General features: G+C 38.0%; 1 protein-coding gene across 2 annotated transcripts; it reads left to right on the top strand.

Moving 5' to 3' along the window:
• Positions 1-150: 150 nt before the first annotated feature.
• On the top strand, positions 151-19,170 carry LOC146472567 (glycerol-3-phosphate acyltransferase 1, mitochondrial-like). 2 transcript variants are annotated; one of them, XM_085119299.1, is made up of 28 exons: positions 151-597; positions 2,360-2,491; positions 2,615-2,682; positions 3,748-3,852; positions 4,182-4,231; positions 5,413-5,527; positions 6,081-6,177; positions 6,914-7,003; positions 7,462-7,483; positions 8,068-8,092; positions 8,171-8,264; positions 8,438-8,486; positions 8,690-8,770; positions 8,869-8,918; positions 9,786-9,818; positions 10,495-10,608; positions 11,238-11,427; positions 12,316-12,386; positions 12,970-13,037; positions 13,559-13,730; positions 14,565-14,598; positions 15,443-15,528; positions 16,476-16,535; positions 17,175-17,252; positions 17,371-17,463; positions 17,880-18,003; positions 18,104-18,172; positions 18,807-19,170. In XM_085119299.1, the coding sequence occupies exons 1-28, from the start codon at positions 385-387 to the stop codon at positions 18,968-18,970; spliced, it is 2,547 nt and encodes an 848-aa protein (XP_084975425.1). In that variant the 5' UTR covers positions 151-384; the 3' UTR covers positions 18,971-19,170. The 2 variants fall into 2 exon arrangements, with proteins under 2 accessions (XP_084975425.1, XP_084975424.1); XM_085119298.1 differs by having other exon boundaries at positions 17,368-17,463.
• The last annotated feature ends 3,297 nt before the right edge of the window (positions 19,171-22,467 follow it).

The following is a 22,467-nucleotide window of genomic DNA, read 5'->3' as shown; positions in this document are numbered from 1 at the left end:
CCTACTTTTTGAATAACATAATAGAAGCAAGTAGCCACTGTAGCTTTTTTGCGTCCTATATATTTCTTCACGCGCCTACCACGCAGATACCTCGTGAACAGCGCAAGACTGGAACCTACAATGGAAATGCTCGTACCCAGTTTGCAGGCCGTGCAATAATGACAACCATTGTAACCATTGTATCTTTTTGGAAATTCTCACGTGTATACATGTAGCGCGATTGCTCCTTTCAAAACAACAAAGAGTTTCTATAAAGGAAGAAATTTAGCTATTTGGAGATGTTAATCCAATGAATTCGATCGAATCTTGCTGGCTAATATTTTGACTTATCGTGTACTGGATGTCTATAAGCTCAAATTGGTTTTTAATATTGTACAGCAAAATATGGCGACAGTTGATGATGATTTAATGAAAAATGTTGATGCCGTGATAAAGAAATGGGAAGCTAAAGCTGGCCCGTCTAGTGTTGGTAACTATGCAGCTAGTGATACTGGAAATCAGCCTGGAAAGGAAGCATGGCAAGCATGGCACGACAAACATGGACAAGCACCACGCCGCCAGCCTTCAAAATACCGGCCAAAGAAGCGGAAACCCAAGGTTAGGCATTGATACAAAGAGTTACAGTTGCTTATAACTTTAGTACGCCTTCTAGATTTACGACTTTATTTATGACTTATGACCTTATGAAATCAGTGGTTTGCATTTGAACTACAATGAACGTCTCGTGCAAAATAAATGTTTGACAGTTGCAGAACTTTTCCAGCAATGTGATTGGTTTGCTTCTCAAGGTATACTACCTAATTTAGAAAGCCCACATTTTCAAAAGGAATAGGCAAATTTCCTTTGCTTTACTTTTCTTTGGGTAATAATTTGTTGACCCTTCCTCCTTTGGCTGAGAATTTTATTTAACAATTATTCCTACAAACACACATTGGATTTGAGATATCAAAGCAAACGGCCCGTTGAAGTTGGCTATGTAACCAGACGTAACTTATCGATGAAATCAACGAGTAATCAATGAGTAATCGAAGGGTAATCAGTTGATTAGTCATTGATTATTGCCAATGATCAAGTGAGTAATCGATGTATAAGTGATAGGCCAAAAAATTTTCAGTCATTGTTGCATCAATTGGTCATTGACCATACCCAATCGAAAATAAAGAAATGAAAACAATTAAAAGAAAAAAAAATACCAGATCGAAATAAAGAAATAAAAACAATTTCATTTTTACCCCAGCAGGAAAATTTGCCTTAAATTTACATGTAAATTTTCCAGACTCTTGTAGCCAGGAGAGCGAGACAGACAACTCGACCTTCTGAGCATTTCCTTTTTGGTAATTTTACCGTCCATCGAATCAAAATCAAATAATAATAAAAGAAACCAGCAGGGCATACAGACAGTTGTCAGATCTGACACAACACTTAGATCACAGCTAGTGCAACCTAAGGACACTGTTGATCCTGCAAAACAAGACGGAGTAGTCTACAAGATTCCCTGCAAGTGTGGCAAGGTATATATTCATTTGGAGAGACAGGAATTAAGACATATATGCATGAACAGAGTAAAGAACATGATAGAGACTTGCAGCTTGCTGGAACCCAATCCTCTGCCATTTCAGAATGCAGCAATGCGATGGGCCAATAGGGAGCTTAAGCACAGACGTTTGTGAACCACGGACGGCAACCGGAAGTCAAATGTTTCCTTTTTTGGCGTGGGTTTGCTCCTTACCACAGACAGGAAAAGCTATTGTTGATGATGCTTGTGGTTTGACGTTACAAATGCGATGGCGTGAAAATGCTCCAAAAAGGGAAAAATTCAATTTCCAGTTGCCGTCCATGGCTCAAAAACGTTTGTGCTGAAGCTCCCTACTATAGACTTCACACTGACAGCATCAACAGAGATAATGGAATTGAAATTCCAGAAACATGGATGCCCGCGATCAAACAACACAGCAGCCGATCAGTACCAAGGTGGACCCCCAAGAGAACAATTTCTAGTCTGAACAACAACCTGGATTGAAATTCTCCAATCAATAACAGCCTAAGAGAGGATCGTAACGCACCAATCAACAAACCAAGGTGCTACTTATAAGTGCTACGCAAACAGTCGACACGAGCACCTAATGAAGACCAGCAGCATAGTGGTCAAAACGTTGTGATCCAGATCTATGTGACTCAATCGTGAGACAAACGATTAAACTCAGCTGCATAATTGTACAAATGTAATCCCAGCAGTGTTTGATTTTTTCATTTGAATGTTGGTTCCTGTTTGAAGTATGGTACAATGTATATAAGAACAATAAGCTGTTCTTGGGTGGTTTCTCTAAAATTAAAATTATTTTTCAATTTTCTTTGTTAGCAAGCCGATTTCAGTTTCCAGCCATTGACAGAAATACGATTCCATGTACCATCGGCAGTGATTCCTGCTATGTACAAAATAAAGCGACCTGTAATGGGAGCAGCATGCAACAGGTGCTGCAAAGAGAGCAAGGTAGAACATGTTTGATATACTTGCAGTTATTTCTCAATTTTTGAAACATTATATCTTTGATATGTAATTATCACATCAATGTATAATCTGTCATCTAAAGTATGGGAATTTTCTTTTTGTCAGAAACTCTTTGAAGAGATTACACCTTCATGGGGAATGCATAACGTTCTAAGCATGCATATCTACCAAAAGTAAGTTCAGCCATACATTGTTTCACTACCAAAGTATTGCTGTCTTATTTAGATCTTTTAACTCTCATTAGACCATAAAACCATTACACAAGGTAATCTATTTATATTGACATTATTAATAGTATTGTTATAATAATTATTACTATCATTAACATTACAAAAGTGAAAAGGTGCTTGTCAGAACAATAATTTTCATTTCCTGAAAAATCCAACAACTTTGTTTTGTGGATAAGATTAAAATATATTTTTCACCTGTAAGAACTGTGAATATTAACAAGCTGTCATGTTTCCTGTCATATTTTGTCTACCTAATACACATACATGTATGCATATCCTTTGAGGTACTTTTACCAGTCAAAATAACAGTACTGTTAACAATTTGAAAGACCTAGTGCTAAGATCACCTGCAACTGAATGTAACAGTAGTGTAATATTACAATGGTCAAATAAAGTTGCTAACCTTCTCTTCTAGTGTGATATCAAACCAGGCACCAGTTGTTCAAAGTGGGGATAACTTTATCCAGTCATCCAGCAGATAAAATGTATTGGTTGGAGTACATACTCCGCTGGATAAAGTTGTCCACTCTTCAAACAATAATTTCCTGGGGTCCATTTCTCGAAGGTCCCGGTAACTTACCAGGCCCAATAAGTGATTTGGTCATAACTGTTTCTTTACAGAGGTCAATTTTTGATAACTTTGAATACTAAATTTTAAAATCTTAAAATCTATGAAAACATTGCCCAAATACCTTGTCTGTAATCATTGTGTAATCATCGAAAAAAAAAAATTTAAAAATATACTTATTGGGCCCGGTAAGCTACCGGGACTTTCGAGGAACAGGCCTTAGAGGACTTAGTTAACCCCTTAAAGGTATCACACATTATTACACTGTCACCTTTTTTTGTGAGAGTGCTTGGACCACTAGGGACTGGACAAGCACTTCATCATTACATGTATGTGTACACTAAATTATGTCTGCTGACTTCTATAGTATCATATTTATAGTATTGAAATGGGTGACTGTCTTACCCTCTTACCCAACTTTAATCTGTTTACTACTACAGGAAGAATTTATTGAAAAGAAGTTTTTGCCACGTTGCGTTTATGTGGGGATGCAAAATCAGTCATCAATACCCTGATGTCAGGACAAATGTCACACAATCAGCAAGGTATGTGTCACGAAAAGTGTCATGCAGTCAGCAAGGTGTTTTTAAGCATTGATGAAATGTCACCCTTGCAATCAGTGAGGTACATGTTTTAAAAATGTTGCACTATAAGCATGTTAATAAATATTATTGTTAAGAAAAATGCAGTGGACGTAGTACATGGACGTGGCAAGTGAATGTCGCAAAATCAGGAAGGAAGACAAGTGTCAAAAAAATGCCACACAATTGGTAAAGCAATAATTAAAACTGTCTTAATTGTAGGGGTGTACTCATGCATGTAGTATCTAGGCCCAGTCAAGAATGTTAAATAACTTGGAACTTTTTTCCCTTAGAGTAAAGACCTGTATCTTGACTCCGGCTTTGCAAGAACCTGCTTCATCAGGTAAACTGATAAATATGAACAGCATATATAACTATAAGTTTGATCATACTCTTCCTTTCAGACCAATTATTGGTTTTGTTACACAAGAATTTTTAATTTTAAAACCAGTTTGAATACTATTTTCCTTTTTCAAGATTATTTCTAAACCGGTCAAACGAATATCATTTTCCTTCATTCTAGATTATTGCAGTGAATCAAATGCCTCATCACACCAACTAAACATGGTAATTAAACCAAGTTTAACAAAATGAAAATCAATGACAGAAAACTTAAAGACCAAATTGTACTGATAGGTTTCATCTGAGGTCAGTACCTTGCACTTTCACTGTGTTAAATTTGAAGTTCAAAATCATCAGTAACTGTTTTTTTTTTTATTTTGTTTTTGTTTTTAATTATAAGTTTAAAACATGTAAATAAACAGCTTTTAAACATGTCTTAGTTTTGGGTATATACATGTACAAATAAAAGTAGAAAATTAAACTGGTTTCAATTGATATTTTGCAAACTAAATGCAAATTTACGCCACAGAATTCACATCTAAGACCACATCATTCAGCCTCCTATAAAAAAATTTTAAATGGAAACTAATAGCAAAATGCTAAATGAGGCACTTATTATTATTATTATTATTATTATTATTATTATTATTATTATTATTATTGTTATTGTTATTGTTATTGTTATTGTTATTGTTATTATTATTATTATTATAATTATTATTATTATTGTCTCTACTATCACAGTCTTTGCTGGTGTTCATTTTGTGCATCAGCCGGGCACAAACCATGCCCCTGGGGCATCAGTCACTCAAGTCAATCATTCTATTCAGATACTAAGCACCTTTCTGAGGATTTGCGCAGATCCCAGCATGCAGATCTTTTGAATCTCTGTCACAGAAGCTTTCTCTCGATGTTTTCTACCATCCCCTTCTTTACTGTACCAAGCACGCCAACAACTACAGGGATTATTATTATTATTATTATTATTATTATCATTATCATTATCATTATCATTATCATTATCATTATCATTATCATTATCATTATCATTATCATTATCATTATCATTATCATTATCATTATTATTATTATTATTATTATATTCTGTAAGAGATTTCTAACAGGTTTTAATTGTCATTTTATTGCACTTTGGAAATATTTAAATAAATTCTAAATCCGCAGATCAAGACATCAAGGTTGCAGAGAAGAATAGACGAAAGATGGTTTCTGCATTTGAAAAGGAAGCAAACACCATTTTAAATAGAATGGCTGCAGCAGTTTATAGGAGATTTATTAGGTAATTTATCATTTCAATAAAATATTAATAAAAGAGTTTATGGTCAAACTGAAGAGCAGCTCCCCAGTAAACCTGTCTGCAGACTGTTGGTTAACTGTCAGCCAACAAACGACCAACAGCTGACCGGCAAAAGGCCAACAGACAGCGGACATTTGGCTGACAGACAGCAAACAGTTAAAATTCATCCATATATAAGACTTATTTCTTCATGAATTTTGCCTCGCCAGTGACATGTATCTGTCAGTAATCTGTTGGCAAGCTGTCAGCCAACACTTCACCAACAGTCGGCCAACAGATTTGTTGAGGAGCTGTTCTTCAATTTTACTGAATTTGTTGTCACACTTTTTAAAATTTATCATTACTTACAGCATATTCAAATGTAGCATTTCAGTCAATATCCATGGTTTTTACAGGATATAAAATTGACGCTTATCCTGGCTTAGCTAGGCTGGAATGCTTTAAACAAGTGGTCCCATGGCTGCTTCATTTGCCTCATCCAACTCATGCAAAAATTACCACATGTACACTGTAACTCTAGTTATAATTTATTTAGGTTCACTGCATGGTTTCTGTTCAAACTGTTTGGAAGGCTACTGACTAGTATACAGATTCATAAAGGACAGATTGACATACTGAAGGAAGTTTCTCAGGTAGGTGGTCATCACATTGCTTATTGGCATAAACCTGAAAGCCTATGTTGAAACATCCAAATGTGCTTCAAGTACATTTTTAAGTTGTTGTCCAGTATGCTTGTGACAAACAAATTTAAGAAAATTTTATAGTATGGCTTCTTGCAAATATTACTACGGGCTGGCGAGTGCTTTTGATCCCAAGGGTATGGTAACTTTGTTTTGTGTGCAGACTCACTAGATGTTATCTTAAAAATAAATCACTTTATTTAAGTGTCAAGGTATTTAGTGTACCCACAAAGAAACCTCTCAGAGCAAGGATGACAACCAACAACAAACTCAACCCATATATGATGCTGAGTCTGGGAATTGAACCCGGGCCACATTAATGGGAGGCGAGTGCTCTCACCACTGTGCCATCCCTGCTCCCTATAAGTCCTCTCCTCTTATGTAAGTTCCTTCTATTAAGTGTACAGTGTATAGAACAGTTTTCAAATGACTGTCTTTAAAATCCAAACCAAACTCCTGTCAATCATGGCAACCTCAAACAGTGCAATGAACCAATCTGAGCTCAAAGCAAATTCATTCATGCGATGCGTAAAGCATCGACAGTAAGATGTTTTTTTCTCTCACTGTTTGAGGAAGTGGTGCAAACTTTGCTGACCAATTATGTGAACATAGGCAAAATTGCTCTTGACAGTCAAATATTGAAAACCACTATTAAATTATGCATATTTGTTTTGCTTTCTGTTTACAGGATGAGAGGCCCATTGTGTTCTTACCACTTCATAAAAGTCACATGGATTATATCCTTATCACCTTTGTTCTTGTTACATGTGGTATTAGGGTGAGGATATATTATGTAGAGAACAGAGTGATTCAAAACTCCAGTGAAATTAATTAGACAGAAGTACTTTGCTTGCTAAAGCAAGGAAAGCTAATACTAAGTATGGTTATAAGAACCAAATTACAAGAAAAAAATAGGTAACAAATGTATCACATTTTATTCTGCTATAAGCCAAGACTCCAAACTTTTGGCTTAAGTAAACTATTAGCTCAATCATCATGAAATCAAAACCAGAACATTCAGTTATAAATAAGCCGTGAGACTGATTTCCTGACTAAAGGTTTAATAAAAGGCTTCATGTTTTTCACACAAAACCCATGTAATAGTAGTTAACAAATGAATTCAAATGGTCAATACAGATAGCAATACACAGAAATACAGCAGCAACAGATTTTCTAGGTTATCTTATGTGTATTTTAATCTAGCTAGTGAGTCATCAGATTTCTTATTTTTTTCAGGTACCACATGTGGCAGCAGGAGGTAATTAAATTCAGCCTGTTTACCTGACAAACAATAAAACCAACAGCAATGGCATTTTCCCAGTATTTGGGGCATGTCATATTTGAGTAATATAACCTTTGTATCTTACATGTACAAACCCAAAGTTACAAACGAGTTCAATGGTTTGCTGACTTGCTTAAAACCGTTTGTACTTGAACATTGTTCCTTAGGATAAGTCCACAACCTTATACATGTATTTTAAAGGCTTAGTTTTAGAGGGCTTATTTTTGGAATCTTACAGTATTTTTCTTTCTCTGAGTCCAAATTTTTTCTTTCTTTTTTTCTTTCTTTCTTTCGTTCGTTCTTTCTTTCTTTCTTTCTTTCTTTCTTTCTTTCTTTCTTTCTTTCTTTCTTTCTTTCTTTCTTTCTTTCTTTCTTTCTTTCTTTCTTTCTTTCTTTCTTTCTTTCTTTCTTTCTTTCTTTCTCTCTTTCTTCCTTTCTTTCTTTCTTTCTTTCTTTCTTTTTGTTGTTGTTGTTGAAAGATCAATTTAGGTGAGATGTATAATTTGTTACTAAACAGATTCTACTGTTCACTGACATTGTCTTGCTGTGTCCCCTTGCAGATAACTTGAGGATCCCTTTTTTCAGGTACTGTTCAATCATTATGATCATTACTTAAATTTCCTTTCAAACAAGAACACTTAACTGGTCTTATTCTTTCATTAGCTGGATCTTGAGACACCTTGGTGGGTTTTTCATCAAGCGCAAGTTGGATCATTCCAGTGGAAAAGATGAGCTGTATAAGTGCATTTTACAAGAGGTTAGAATTTTGCTGTACATTGGCTGTCAATGTAACTCCTTCATGGCACTCAGCTTTGGGTCATCCCTAACAGCAACCTTTATCTTCTCTTCAACAGTTCTTCTCCACAACACTCTAGGCTTTCACCTTGATTGCACACATTTCTCATTGTTATAATGTGTCTTGTTTTTCAGTATGTTGAGCAGCTTCTGCAGAATGGGCAATACCTCGAGTTTTACATAGGTACATAAAGTAAAGCAACGTTTTTGTGTTATAATTAAGTTAAATAAGTGTCTGGGAATTATTAGGATCCCTATTTGAATTGAATTTGAATGTGGGCCAATATAGTTTTAATTGTGGTAAACTCTAAAATGAACCCTGACTTAATCTCATTCTGAAATGAGTGAGATTAATAATATTATTATTGTTGTTGTTCCTAATTACAGAGGGTAGCCGATCAAGAACTGGAAAGGCCATGGTTCCAAAGTCAGGTCTACTTTCCTTGGTAGTAAATGCAGTTACAGAAGGTAATGCAGTTTTAAGTTAAATAATTTATATACAAAAAAGTGTTCTGCAGCATGTGCTGTAAAATTGCAAATAAGTTCACTACAATTTTTCCTTTCAGGTGTAGTACCAGATGTAAATGTTGTGCCAGTCAACATCTCTTATGAAAAGGTAAATGGTTAACATACATCATGTACTGCATCCGTAATAAGCAACTAGTGGCAGAAAAAGTTTGTTCTCCGCTACATCATACCCTTTTAAATAGCTTGTTTGAGATCAAGTTATCAGTTCATAATGACATTTCTAACTCCAAGTGTTCACGAAAGCAGTTAGCTAAGTGTAACATGAGCTGTTATTGGACGCAAATACGTTAGGAAAGCAACTATTAAAGCCAAAATGGTAACAGTTGGGATACAGTTAAGATGAACATTAATAAAAATTCATCACTTGATTTAGACATTTATTGTCTAAGGTAAGCGATGTCTTTTAGTAAATGTTTGTTGTAATCATATCAAAAGTGTATAAGCTAATATGCTCTCAAAAATACAGTGGCAGTTGTCTCGACTGTTTGTCCCACACGTGGCCTGCTTCACCTCTCGGACCACATAGGTCATCCCCCTTTTCTGAATATTTTTTGTCTGCATTCCGGTGGAGTTGCCCAGGTGATGTCATTACTGGCTTGTTTGGCGTGTGTTGTCCCTCTCAGTAGTTCTCTGTATTTGTCACCTTCTTTCCCAAATCTCTTTTGTCTGCCACCGGCCTTCCATGCACGCGTCTAGCTATCTACCTTTCTAACGTTCAAAGTGGTTTCTAATTCTTTATCGGAGAACCAAGATCTTTGTCTATACATCTGGATTGTCACTTAGCAAAGGTTGCCAAATATCGCCAAGAGTGCTAGATTTCATCAGCAATTACTGTTTTAATGAATACTTCAATTTCCAGTATGGTGGCTGGAATCATTATGAACAAAATACACCTCGTGAATTAGCCCCTGTACCTGGGTAATTTCTAATTTCATGTTTTAAATTTCCCCTCAAGGTTACCGATTCAGGATACACTAAAGAGCTTCTGGTAAGATGTATCAAGTTATTGCGTCGCGTTAATGACGATGTTGTTTGTTCAGATATAAAACCCATCTTACCACTCTGTATTCTAAGTACAGTAGTTTTTTGTTGTTGTTATTGTTGTTGCCAAAAGATATGGATAGCAGTGGGCAGGTTTAAAGTTTTAGAAAAACGTCAACAGTTTTGATATTTGAAAACAAGTTTCGACAGCTGAAGATGACAGAAGAGCTGTCGAAAAATCGAAACTCTTGTCGTTTTTCTTAAAGCAGTTTTTTTTCTTTTAAGTTTAATTTTGTGCACCGGCTACATGTAAAAATGTGATGTTGAGGAGAAGGATTGTTCCGGCAAATCTGGAACTGGATGTTATGGCCAGTCAAAATAAAGCCAGATTGGTTACATTCACAGAAATAGGCCTGTTTGCCTTGCGACAAACGTATTTAATTTTTCGCGTTATTTCTCTGATACTTTTTCATCGGAAAACACAGAAGGGCAGTAATCTGAAGAAACGGAAAAACGTTTCATGTTTTTGAAACATCTACAGGTATAACAAGAATTCTATTTATTTCAATCATTTAATGTTAATCCACTGAAACAGAGACTTGACGTGTTTCGTATTTCATTAGGAAAATAACTCGTGTAATGTTGTTGTTGTTGTTGTTTTTTAATTTTTTTTTCTTGCGCAGGGCGAGGTGAAAAGACCAGAGTCATTCTGGAGCACTATGACGAGTATTTGGCGGGTCATCAGAACTAGATATGGCAATGTTAGGCTTGACTTTGGACAGCCGTTTTCACTCCAGGTTGGTTTCATTTATCATAAATATCCCCGGAACTGTTAAGCGGAGACCAAAATTATTTTCTTGAAACATCCCGGGGAAATATAATCTCGAAACAAGACGTTCTTACAACACCAGGAAAACACACACACACACACACAAAAATAGTTCTTGTTCAAATTCTCGTAAAGTTGATGTTTGTCGGGCTGGCAGAAACGAAGTTTATGGTTAACCCAATTGAACATCATCAGCTTTCTTCCCTGTAGATTTCTAGCATTTTCATTCGTTTTTCTGCAATTTGGAAGTGTTTATTTGGTGGAGTGACAACAGTTTTCCAAGACGCTTATGCCCTAAATTGCTTAGAATGGAAATGGCCGTTCAGGCCAATCTTTTCAAGCTCTGCCAACCTGTCTTGAAAAAGTCGCAACACACTCTATTTATGGCTTGCTTTTCCCCTGAGAATGCACTTACATCGCTTGGTCTTGGTGTTCTAGTAGCATTTTGTTGTTGGAAATTAGGGACTTAATTATACCTAAAACAAAATCTATGTGACATCTCTCTTTTGAGAGGTTTTGTTTTAATTGGTTGGATGAGGCAAATTCATCCAGTCCATCACGCTCTGCTGATAATGTTTTCAATACATCTATCTACAGGAGTTCTCGCGATCCATGGACCAATCACAGCCCATGAAAGATTTTACAAGTTCCCTGGTTGCTAAGGCAACTACAACCTCCTCCCCGAAGTCCTCCCTTTTGCGGAACTACTCTGATGTATCATTGGTTGATATGGGTGATGACAAGTGCTTTGCCTTAACAAAGGCACTCGGATATCATGTTATTTATGGTTGGTTTCATGTTTGTTGTTTCTGAGAGCCAATGAAAGCCCCTTTTTTGAAAAAAAAAGTTTTATACTGTCTAAGTCCAGCGCCAGCTCCGTTGACCGAGTTATCGGCATACTGATATTGTAAAATCCCAAAATACATGCAAAAGAATGGCAGAAAGTCTGGGTGCTTAACCTTTTCCTATTCAGTTCCAGTTCTAAAGTCAAATAATATTTCTCTGACCACTAAAATGAAAGTTAGAGAGTATTGCATTCCTGTGGTGCATGAAGACCGTTTTCAGCAGTTTTTGATGTGAAGGAAAAATATACACGTACACACGTGCACTCTGCGGAGTAAAAAGCAGGTTAAACCAGCGAAGAGGAATCAAATCTAACACAAATCGCTAGTTTTTAGGAGAACTTTATGAAGGCTCTTTAAATCAAGTGTTTGCATATAACCTGGCAGCAAGTAACTGTGGTGTTTTGAAAAGAACTAAATTCCCGGTAGTTACACTGTATTATTCTTAAAGCCGATGGTTTAACAGTGGCTCATTGGATAGGTGAGTAGATTCCAAACCTCCTAATGGGCAGGAAAGATCTTTTTTGTTTGTTTGGTAGCCTGTAAGATACGGACTAAAAAATGATACTGCAATTAGAGTGAAACTCTTGGGAAAACATCTTTAAAACAACAAACCAGCTAGTTTGGGACCCTGCATTTTGTACAACCCGCCAAATTACGTACTGCTGGATACAATGATTTGTTTTTTAAAAACAGTTCCCGGCTGCAGGTAACAGACACGGCCTAGTTAGGTTTGAGTTATGGGCAAAGAAACTGATATTAGCTGCTACTTTTTTCAATCTATATATGCCACCGCACTAAACGGAATTTTTTAAAAACTTCGTTATTTTCAGATGCAGTGAATTGTTGTGCTGTTATGAGTACAAACATGGTCGCTTTCCTTCTGTTGAACAATCACAGACAGGTAAGCGGTTTGGTTTTTGTTCGTTTTGTTCAGCCTCAGGCTTTGGAGTGTTCTGGAAGTGCTGAAATACCTGACTGATTGCTTTCAATCATTCATTGCCTGATATGGCTTTAGGTTGCGTTGGATTGACCGTATTTCAGAATAAGAATAAGCAGAATAGCTGTTAGATTTCTCTTTTTTTAGTAAATTTGAGAAGGAACTCGCTGACACATGATAATTTAAGAGCCATTTTGTACCATAGTAACTCCAAAAACCTCTTGTGAGGGATATATAGTAATCATTGTATGTATTCCTATTCTGGAATAGGGTCAATCGAACGCATCCTTGGAGAAAGGTTGCTATAGTTTCCGCGAATTCCGGCCCGTCACGTGTTTCCCGACCACTGGTCAAAGGGAACGAAAACTCTGGGTACGAGATCGGGTTCTAGGATCCATCAAGGTCTCAGGATGATGAGAGCTCGTGGAACTGATTCATTATGTATTCTTTCCACCTTCACATTGCACTAAGAAACATGTGTGCACTCAATCTACGTCCCAGTTGTGATGAGGACTATAATACTTGTATGTAACTTGTTTTTCCAAAGGGTGCAACGTTTGAAGAACTGAGTTCATCATTTGATTGGTTACATGGAGAAATCATTTCCCGTGGAAGGTATCCGTATTTCAGAATTCTTAATCGTGTTTGGACTCTGATCATGAGGTGCTTACAAGCAACAATGACGGCGACGCAAGCGAGAACGTCTTTGATGAATGTGAACGGAACAATGCGGGCTTTTCACGTGCGTCAGTATACATTTTGTACCATTGAGAGCGAATCTAGAATGGGAAATGATCAAATTCAAGGTTTTGAGTGAATGTTTCTACACGAAGAATATCCTGCGTAGCTGGGGCTCGTTGACGCGGCTTCGCCGCGGCTTTCGCGGTTCTCTCCCGATTTCACCCGCAGCTGCACCACTCGTTTTGGCCCGGCTTTCCCGCCCACCAAAACCGCCAGCTACGCAGGCTACACGAAGATGAATTTTCCTTTCTCTTTCTGAACTTGTAAGAATCCATTTCGAATTCATCTCTAGGATAAGTCGACTACATTAGAATAATTGACTGAGATTTAATGATTGCAAGATAGCATAAAGTGCAGCTTCAGTATATATCAAGGTTGATTCATTTATTTTGAAGGGATGTCGGCTTCTCAGGAAAGACAGCTGCAGTCATCCGTCATGCCTTGCAGCTGTTGGATGATGACGTCATGGTAACCGAATCACAGTCTCAAGAATCTAAGCAGGAGATTCATGTTGAAGCCAAACTTGCTTTACCTCACGTACTGAACCTGGCTTTCTATAACAATCAGGTAAAGAAACTGACATTTTGTCTTGGCACACACATTCGCAACACTTATTTTGCTTAGTTGAATGGTCTCTCCAGACAAAGGCAGGGAGTGCACTTCTCAATATTTGTCAGATCCGTTTTACGTTTTAGTTTTAGACGTTTTAGTTTTAGACGTTTTTAGGTTTCAAAATTACTTCAAATGGAAATCCAGTTTCTGATAATAAACGAGAAACGCTCGCCTGGAAAGACCAAAGGTCTGTTTAAACTTTGACCAACATTCGTTCAACAAAAGTTGAACGGATGTTGGGCAAATGTTGGATGAACAGAGTGTTCAAAACGGTTTCAATGCCATTCAACGTTTTCAAGAACAAAGGAAATGTTCAATCGTTGTTGAATGAAAGTTGAAACCAATTTAAATGTCATTCAAATCAACACACTTTCAACAAGCTTTCATCAATTTTTTCCACCTTCAACAATGTTGGACGACCTGTTCAAACGCCCCCGACATTAGGTTCAACAACCGTGTTGAACGCATGTTGAAGCAAATGTTGAAACCGTTTAAAAGGGCCTTAAGAAGCGGCAAAAGACATTGGCTCCCCTTCCTTGTACTTAGATCTCCTTTAATATCGGTTTATGAGTACAACTGAACTGTTACGGAAACGTGGCAACTCTAGGATGTACCAGCATCCCATTCAGGGGATGACAGGAAAAGGTCTGCTGTATAATGAGCGACCTGTGGCTGGTTCGTTTACGACCATTTTGTTTTTGCTTTTTCCCATATTACGTGATAACGAAATACGTATTCTAGGGCAAAAATAAGAGATTTAAATTAAGAGTTTTCACTTTTTTATTTCAGATTGTTTCGCTTTTCGCCTTGGACGCAGTTCTCGGTAGGCCAGTTTTGTTTTTGGAGCTTGTAATGAAGGAGAGATTTGGTCATACTTGTTTTACATTTTACAGGGCACCTCGATGGCACATAGTTGACTTGAGCGGCCTGTGCAAGGAAAATGCGCTGAAACAAATATCTTAAAACCAAAATATCACCACAGCTGAGCAAATTAAGACACAAGTTTCTTATTTTTCCTCCACAAGTCTAGTTTGAAAATTTTACAGTTTTGTCATTAACGGTTGTAGGAAGATCGCAAGTGGTTTGTTATCCTGGGAGTTTCGCGTTGAGGTTGAGCCCCTCACCTTTCCAAATGCCAACTTTTATCGAAATGTTACTCCCCTTTCAAGTACATAAAGCATAACAAAAACTATACCCTGAACACAACTTGCATGAGATGTGCTGTTGATGCTTTTTCCCCCTCAAAACTGAAACTTGTGATTCAGGGACTACACATCACGGAAACTACAAACATTTTGAAATTAGCCAGCCCATTATCCGCTTAAACAGTTTTTTCATTTGTTGGTATCAACGAATGATTAGCACATAATGCGGATAATTTACGTCACGTTGTCAGTTTTCACATAAGCCGGTGGCAAGCATAATCTTTGCGTCGTAATTAACACCAGGAATTTTGTTTACGTTTTGCAACCCTTTCTGTTACCTGGATCAAATTACTGCTATTCGCTTCACAGTCTATTTTTGCAACCCTTTAAAATACTAAAATTATAAATTTCGCTACCTACTTTTGGGCGTATGGCCCGCCATATGATGTAAACCCTCCCCTCCCCTCCCCACCCGACATAGGAACTTCTTGTTTAAAAATACAATGATTGTTTTCACTTCAGCTTGCGGAATTATCGCAGCAGCAGAGGACAGTGAATCATACGATACAGACGACATTGATGGAAAGAAAATCGTCTCACAAACATCGGTATGCGTATTTTTACGTTTTTGTTCCTTCCTTTACAGCCTTTGTATTTGTTAGTCCACTGGACAATATACTGCAGATATAGAAGGGTTTTCAATCGGCTGTCGAAAGTAATTTCAAGTTTGCTTTGGTTTTGCCTTACTACGCTCGATGATTGGTTGACAAAGTTAGCGCCATTTTGAATTTCTCAGCGGCCAATGAGATGTGAAACCATTTCATTCCTGCCTTGCTCGCGCGGTTTTTCTCGGGCTTGACGCCGATTACATGTATTTTCTTCGAATTTTGATTGGTTCATTACGCTGTTCACGGCCGTTGTGATTGCTCAGAGTAATTACTTTGGTTTTAGTTTTGCGACACTCCATCAAAAACCACTCTGTAAGCGGGTAACCCTCGAAAATGACCTCTTCCAGTGAATGTTGGGGGCTCGAGGTAAAAAAAAAAAATAAAATAAATTGGGAGTGCGGAGTAAGAGTTTGGGAGCCCAGAGTAAACAATTGAGGAGGGTGGAGTGAAAATGGTTCAGAGTTTTTGAAACATTGTTTGAAACATTTCTTTGCCAAAATGGAGGAAGTTCTTGCTCCCCGGACACTCACTTTACTCTGCCACTGGAAGGCGCTTGTCACGGCGTGCAAAAGACTGTTCGACTGATGACTGATGAATTTTTATCCCAAGGTAGGTGATGCTTTCCGGAGTCTGGTGTCGGATGTCGGATGTCGCTTGGTTTCTTTAGACGGCAAACTTCACTCCACATTGTCTTTTCTGTACCCAGGACTTTAAATTGGTACCGACGAAACGTTCGCAAGACGCTGAGTTATCCCTGGGTTTGAAAATAAACCTTTGTCGTGTGATGTTCCAGGCAACAACATTAAAAACATATAAGCTTATGAGTGACAGACTTGACCGCCATAAGGTATTGTCACTGATGTGATCTGTTGCACTCTTGCCTCTAGATACTCGAGAAAGCAAAACATTTATGCGACGTTCTTCAGAGAGAGTTTATATTTGTCCCGGTAAGCTTGCTTTGCTTTAACGAACACAAAATAAAAAAGGGCATGGGAAGACAGATGTTTTACAATCGTGTAGAGTAGATGACCTTACATTCTCCCCTTCCCCCTTTCCCCGCATCTGCCGACCTGACACCAACCAACAAGTTTTCATAGCGTTTAAGATATTAGTAAACTAGCGTGAGATCCGCCTGAGTAATTCTGGTCGAAAGGGTACGCCAATAACCGATATTTCACGATACGGATCGAAAAAACTTAGTTCAAGAAAGTTAACAACATTTCTTTATTATTATTCCCATGGTTCATATTTGAAACATTTTGGAAATGGCAGAAGTTATTGATGTAAAGCAGTAAACGTGCCCAACGCAGATTTTCTTTTTACGCCAATTCTTAATTCCACCAAAATCGTCCTGTAGACACGCTGGAAGAGGCTTCTACTTTTCTTTTATGCAAATCAGGGTTTCTTTTTCAGGTAGGAAAATCGATTATCCTTTTTGTCAAAATTCTGGCCACTCATGGGGCCAATTAGTCCCCTTTTCATCATTGGCTAGCTCACGCAACAATTCTAAATTTGGAAGATAAACTTTCAACAGGTTTGCACGCTTAGACTGTATATCTTACGGTTTGATATTTTTCTCTTTTCAGCCTTGCGTGTCATTGGAATCTGCACTGACAGAAGCTCTGGAAAAATTCACGGCCAGTGAGATTTTGAAGGTTATAGAGGTACTTACTTTGCTACTTTATTTTGAAAAACGCCCAAGAATATTCAGAATTTGACGCAATATAAAAAAAAAATACATAAAAATCGTCATGTTGTGGGTTTACGTTTTCTCAACAGCAGAGCACCGCGGGCTCTCGAGGTGGCCAGTGGGGCTGGGATGATGAAGATGATGAGGACATGGGTGCGTTTGATGTGCCAGAGGTGGAATACAAAGTAAGTGAACAAATATCTATATTCTCTGTACAGTATTAATCATAGTGTGTTCCAGGCTCTGAGACAGACTTTCCCAATGTCCTTCGTCAAGGATGACGATTTCTCTGCGACGAACGTCGGAGATTGCCTAGTTTGTGGCTGGCTTGCTAAAAACAAATAGAGACGAAGAAAAGAGACGAAGAGAGAGAGACGAAGAAAATTATTGCTCGAGCTTTAGTCATCTTTCATTTGAAAGGTCAAGATTTCGTGGACAAACTCAAAAACAAGCGCCACAAATACGTAGCTCAAGGTAACGAGTCGACTCTGGGAGAGAAAACATTTGTGCAAGAGAAACCTAATCACCGCATTTTCGAGAAGCTTGTCACCGCATATTTTCACGCGTGCTAATTTAACTCCGTCGCGTTCAATTTCGCCAGATTACTACTTCCGAAGAGCAGTTGAAGAAACTGCAGTTCTTGAAGTCAGTGGTTGCTCCCCTGGTGGAATCTTACTGGGTGTCAGCCTGCGGTCTGCTGTGGCTCAGAAACCAGAATTTCTCAGGTAATACTTAAGCAAGGTCTTTCGTCATTTCATCAGTTATCAACTCTTTTCTTGCTTGAACAGTCAGTAACAATCTAATGTACTGTTTGGTGCTGTTTAGATACTGAGTTTTTGACTGCTCTTCACGCCTGCGCAAAGGAACGAGTTCAAGAGGAAGTGACGTTGTTCCGTAAGTGATCATCCGCACGTTTTTCGGATTTAATTTGTTGGGCATTAATATTTTTTTCAGGTGATCACACTTGATGTGAATAGGTAAGTATCAGGGAGAACGTGAGCGATGGTTTCCCGGTTTACGAAAACAAAATGAATAGAAAAGACGTTATGAAAGAAATGCGATGTTATGTTTTGAGCCTGGTGAATAAATGATAGATGTATTTTTTCGGTCAGTGACACAGGCATACACAGAAAAAGAAAATCCAAGTTCTCTCACCAGTATTCGAACCTAAAACCTTCCGATTTGGATGCTCTACCACTGAGCTACAGGAGACTCGTGCAGTATACAAGATGTTTGTCACATGAACCCAGAACATCCGAATTAGTAATCGGAAGGTCATAGGTTTCTCATGTTGGTAGAACTCGGATTTTCTTTCAGTTTCCGAGTATGCCTGTGTCACCGATCATGACTGAAAGTCAGTGGCCAATTCATCCTTGGAGACCCAGGCGCAGAGGGCAGATAGTTGGGTCAGAAGGAAGTCAAAACGGGTAAGACTTCGCCCTGACCCAACTATCTACCCCTGGGTCTCCAAGGATCTGGACAATTGTGATAAGAATGGTTTTCGAAGTTTCTTTCCTTTCGTTTTCAGCCGAGAGCTGTTCACTGGAGCCGTTTCGAAACGCGATGCGCATCTTCAAGGAATGGAAAATAATCCATGTGGATGCTGAGAATAGAGTGACACTCTGTGACGCGTACAACAACGAAGATGCGTTGTTTGACGTGATTGAGAAGATCAGCCAGTTTAAAGTATAAGGGAGACAATTTTGGAAATTTGCTGAGTTGAAATTTTTCATTTTTGACTTACAGCGGTTGGATGTTATGAACCCCGCTAACGCACAATACGATTCACCTTATTTCGGCTTGAATTTAGCATTTTCAACAATGGGCTGTCGACGTCAGTGGCTGTTTCTAAAAAAAAAACTAAGTAAAGCAATAAAAGGACAAAATACAAATTGTTAGTTGATTATTTGCCTTGAATCATCCCCATTCCCTCGCCCTCAAAGTAATCGGTTTTCGCAGCACGAAAGGGAAGGCCTGGGTTCAAGATCCCTCTTTGCTCGCACTCCCAAGTAACCGAGCCTTGTATGTTCGACCAACTTAAGGTGATTCCCCTGTTTTGCACTGCGCACCTCTTTTGCGCATAACAGTCGACCCTTCTTTTTCGTTTAAGTAATTTCTCACTGGCCATTTGTATGTAGACAGTACACATGCTGTTACGAAAAATTGTTGCGTGACCGTATGCTAATTTAGTCTAGAATATTCTTGCATATTTAATTAGTTTTGCATCATAGTGACTCAGCAGTTTCTGAAGCCGTTTACGTATGATCCTGTAAATAGATTTATATTGTAATGTTACTTTATTTAGTTGCGCCGGAAAGTTCTAGAATCTTACGCTCATTAGTATATAAGCAAATCGGTTTAGCTTTTAGAGAAGTTGTTGTTTATGAGAAGAGAGTACGTGTTTATTGTAGTGTGACGAAGGTCACGTGTAAAGTTTGGCAGAGGCCGTGTTTATTGAAGTGTGACAGAGGTCGCGTGTATATTTGGCAGAGGCCGTGTTTAATCAAGTGTGACAGAGGTCGAACTGTAATTTACAAGCCTAGCGTGTGCTTGTTGTGAAGTTTCGTGTGGAATTTACTACGCTCATTTGGAATAAATAACGTTGTTGTTCCGACAACCCTGCGTTCAGTTTAGACTACGAACTATTCGCCACTCACAAAACGAACTCGTAACACATGCAAACGCAAATAAATTTAACAAACGAACTTTCTACAGTACCTGTGATCGGGAAGCTGCCCCTTTTTTTTAACTCGACCCAGTCTGCTCTCGTCCGTAAAGATTTTCAAACAGGATTTTCGCGCTTTGAGGATCAATAGTTCGACAACGAGCACGGTGACTCCCACTTTTTAATGCATGAATTTAAATTACACAAAGTTATCTGCAATATGTCTCGATTTCAAGAAAAGTTTAAAATTCTGCTTTAAAATATTTTGATTTTAAGGCTGTAAAGAACAAGTTTTTAGATAGTGTTGGGTGTGTACGTATGAAGAGAATTCTTGATTTTGTTACGTAATGAATAACTCTTATAAAACTAAGATGGTTTAAAATGTATTTCAGGGTCTTTATTGTTGAACTTCTCTAATAACTTAATCCAAGAAGTGCCTTTTTCAGAAATTCCAGTGCCCCTTTGTGCTTACTTGAATTATAAGTTATGAGAACCTCATCCGTCGCAAAGTTGCTGTAAAGGCCATCCATGTTGTGCAAAAACGAGCCCGGTAACCCTTCTTTTTTTCTTGCATTTTTTTAATATACGAACATGATTACCAACTGGATGGAGTTTGAGAAATTTTTTATTACTTGCTCTTTTAAGGGGGAATCACCTTAAGTCCGCTGAGCAATGTTAACTTTTTGTTTGTTTTTCTTTTTAGAATGAAAAAATCATTTATAGAATATTAAGTGGGTAAGGGGGGTTAGTTTTTAAAGAAACTACAGTGCTGCGTCGGTGGGGAGTAGAAAAAAAAAGTGTTTGGTTTATCAACAGAGGTGATAACTAAAGGTAAATTGGCCACCGTAAAGAGATTCGAGTGCTGACGTTTAGAGCTAACGCTAAGGGCTAAAGTTCGAAACGTCAACACCCGCCGAATCTCTTTTCAGTGGCCAATTTGCCTTTAAAGTTTCCACTCTGTAGATAAACCAAACATTCAGTTATAGAATAACTTTGCACGGTGGCAGTTCACTCGTGCATCTCGTTTTAAAAATATCAATAGACTATTTCGGAGTTGCTTTGAACCTCACTATGAAAGCGAGGCTAAGTGCAAAGTTTTTGTTATGAAAATTCGTTTTCATTCATATGCAAACAAAACTAATTTTAATATGAAAAGTTTTGCGCTTAGCCTCGCTTTCATAGTGAGGTTCACAGCAACTCGGAAATGGCCTAGTGCCTATTTGTATTACGTCCTTCTTCAAACCGTCCCGACGCATATAAATGAGATGGACCGAAGTGGTTCCGAGTTCTAATTTTCTAACCGCTCATGTAACTTTACAGGTAAATTTACAAACACTATCTATCTGGCCCAGACAACATAACTGAGAGAGTTATAAAGCACACATGTACACCTATGCAGCAGTTACTATTCTAAGTGATAACTCAAATTATCACTCCAAGTACGGTATAAAGTAGACCCCATTTCGCTACTATCTTTTATCCGCTTACTTCTGGCTATCTCGAACTCTGTTTTAGTTTTGAGTGCACAATTCATGGCGGCTATACATTTTACCACAATACCTTTCAAAACTAACACAATCAATAGGCACAAGGAAAGCCATATTTTTACGAAATTCGTCCCTGTAATAACAACTGTGTATGCTAGGTTAGAAGTTTTCTGTGCGTTTTTATGAGGGTTTGGTTGGTCATCGTATGCTAAGAATTATGGGTAAATATGGACCAGTCGCCATTTTTTTCGGTACAATGGATTAGGAGGGGGAGATCATGAGAACGCATGGTTGTATGTCCTGTGTGCCAAACTTGATGCTTGACCGCCCGTCGCGTAAATCAGCAGACAAGATCATACAGACAGCTTCGCGAATGGTCCGCGCATCACGTACAGAGGATCAAACCTATAAAACTAAATCGCATTAAAAATTTGGCTTTAGTTTTAAGGAAAATGTACAGTTTTCTTTGGGAAATGTCAACTTAAAATTTCGCAACACTGGAAAACTATTACGATTTTGTTCGCTTACGAAGTGGCAAGTACGTCATTAAGAATGCGAAAAAAGGTCAGCTAGCATTTTGATAAAACCAACAACAGCTAGTAAATTCGGGGATTAAAATTCCGTTTCGTAAACAGCCTAAACTGAACTTTCGCCAAATTAAATTTTCAGCTAAAGCATACCATCATGTGGCAACAGTTCAATCTGATTAGCCCGTACACAAATATGCCATAAAAATGGCACAAAAAGATCTGGCAGCACAGGAGACGATATTTTACCGAAGTATTTTGCTTTAATGTTCCAGTCGCTGGTTTCCCCTGAGTTACACAAGAAGCAGTAGCGACAAACTTGGTAATCAATATTCTTCAGTTAAGGATGGTGCCTACTAATACAGAGGTATTTTTGCGCCGTTTATGACTATGCTGGAAAACCAGATTTTGGGGCTACTGGAATCCAGAAAGAAAATTGGGGCTAACCAAGCATTTTTCAGAGATAATTAAGCAACAAAAAATCTAAAAAGCGCTTAAATGAAAAAGCAA

This window comes from Pavona decussata, unplaced genomic scaffold, assembly GCF_977016875.1.
Source record: "Pavona decussata unplaced genomic scaffold, jaPavDecu1.1 SCAFFOLD_98, whole genome shotgun sequence".
NCBI classification, from domain to species: domain Eukaryota; kingdom Metazoa; phylum Cnidaria; class Anthozoa; order Scleractinia; family Agariciidae; genus Pavona; species Pavona decussata.
The sequence above is the reverse complement of the archived record's forward strand: the minus strand, read 5'-3'. Positions and strand labels throughout refer to the sequence as shown.

Excerpts from the sequence above, each read along its gene's own strand:
- LOC146472567 (XM_085119298.1), top strand. The coding sequence starts at position 385 with ATGGCGACAGTTGATGATGATTTAATGAAAAATGTTGATGCCGTGATA. Across the intron at positions 10,609-11,237 it reads GACAGCCGTTTTCACTCCAG|GAGTTCTCGCGATCCATGGA; the intron begins GTTGGTTTCATT and ends ATCTATCTACAG. Across the intron at positions 14,599-15,442 it reads CGCCTTGGACGCAGTTCTCG|CTTGCGGAATTATCGCAGCA; the intron begins GTAGGCCAGTTT and ends TTTTCACTTCAG.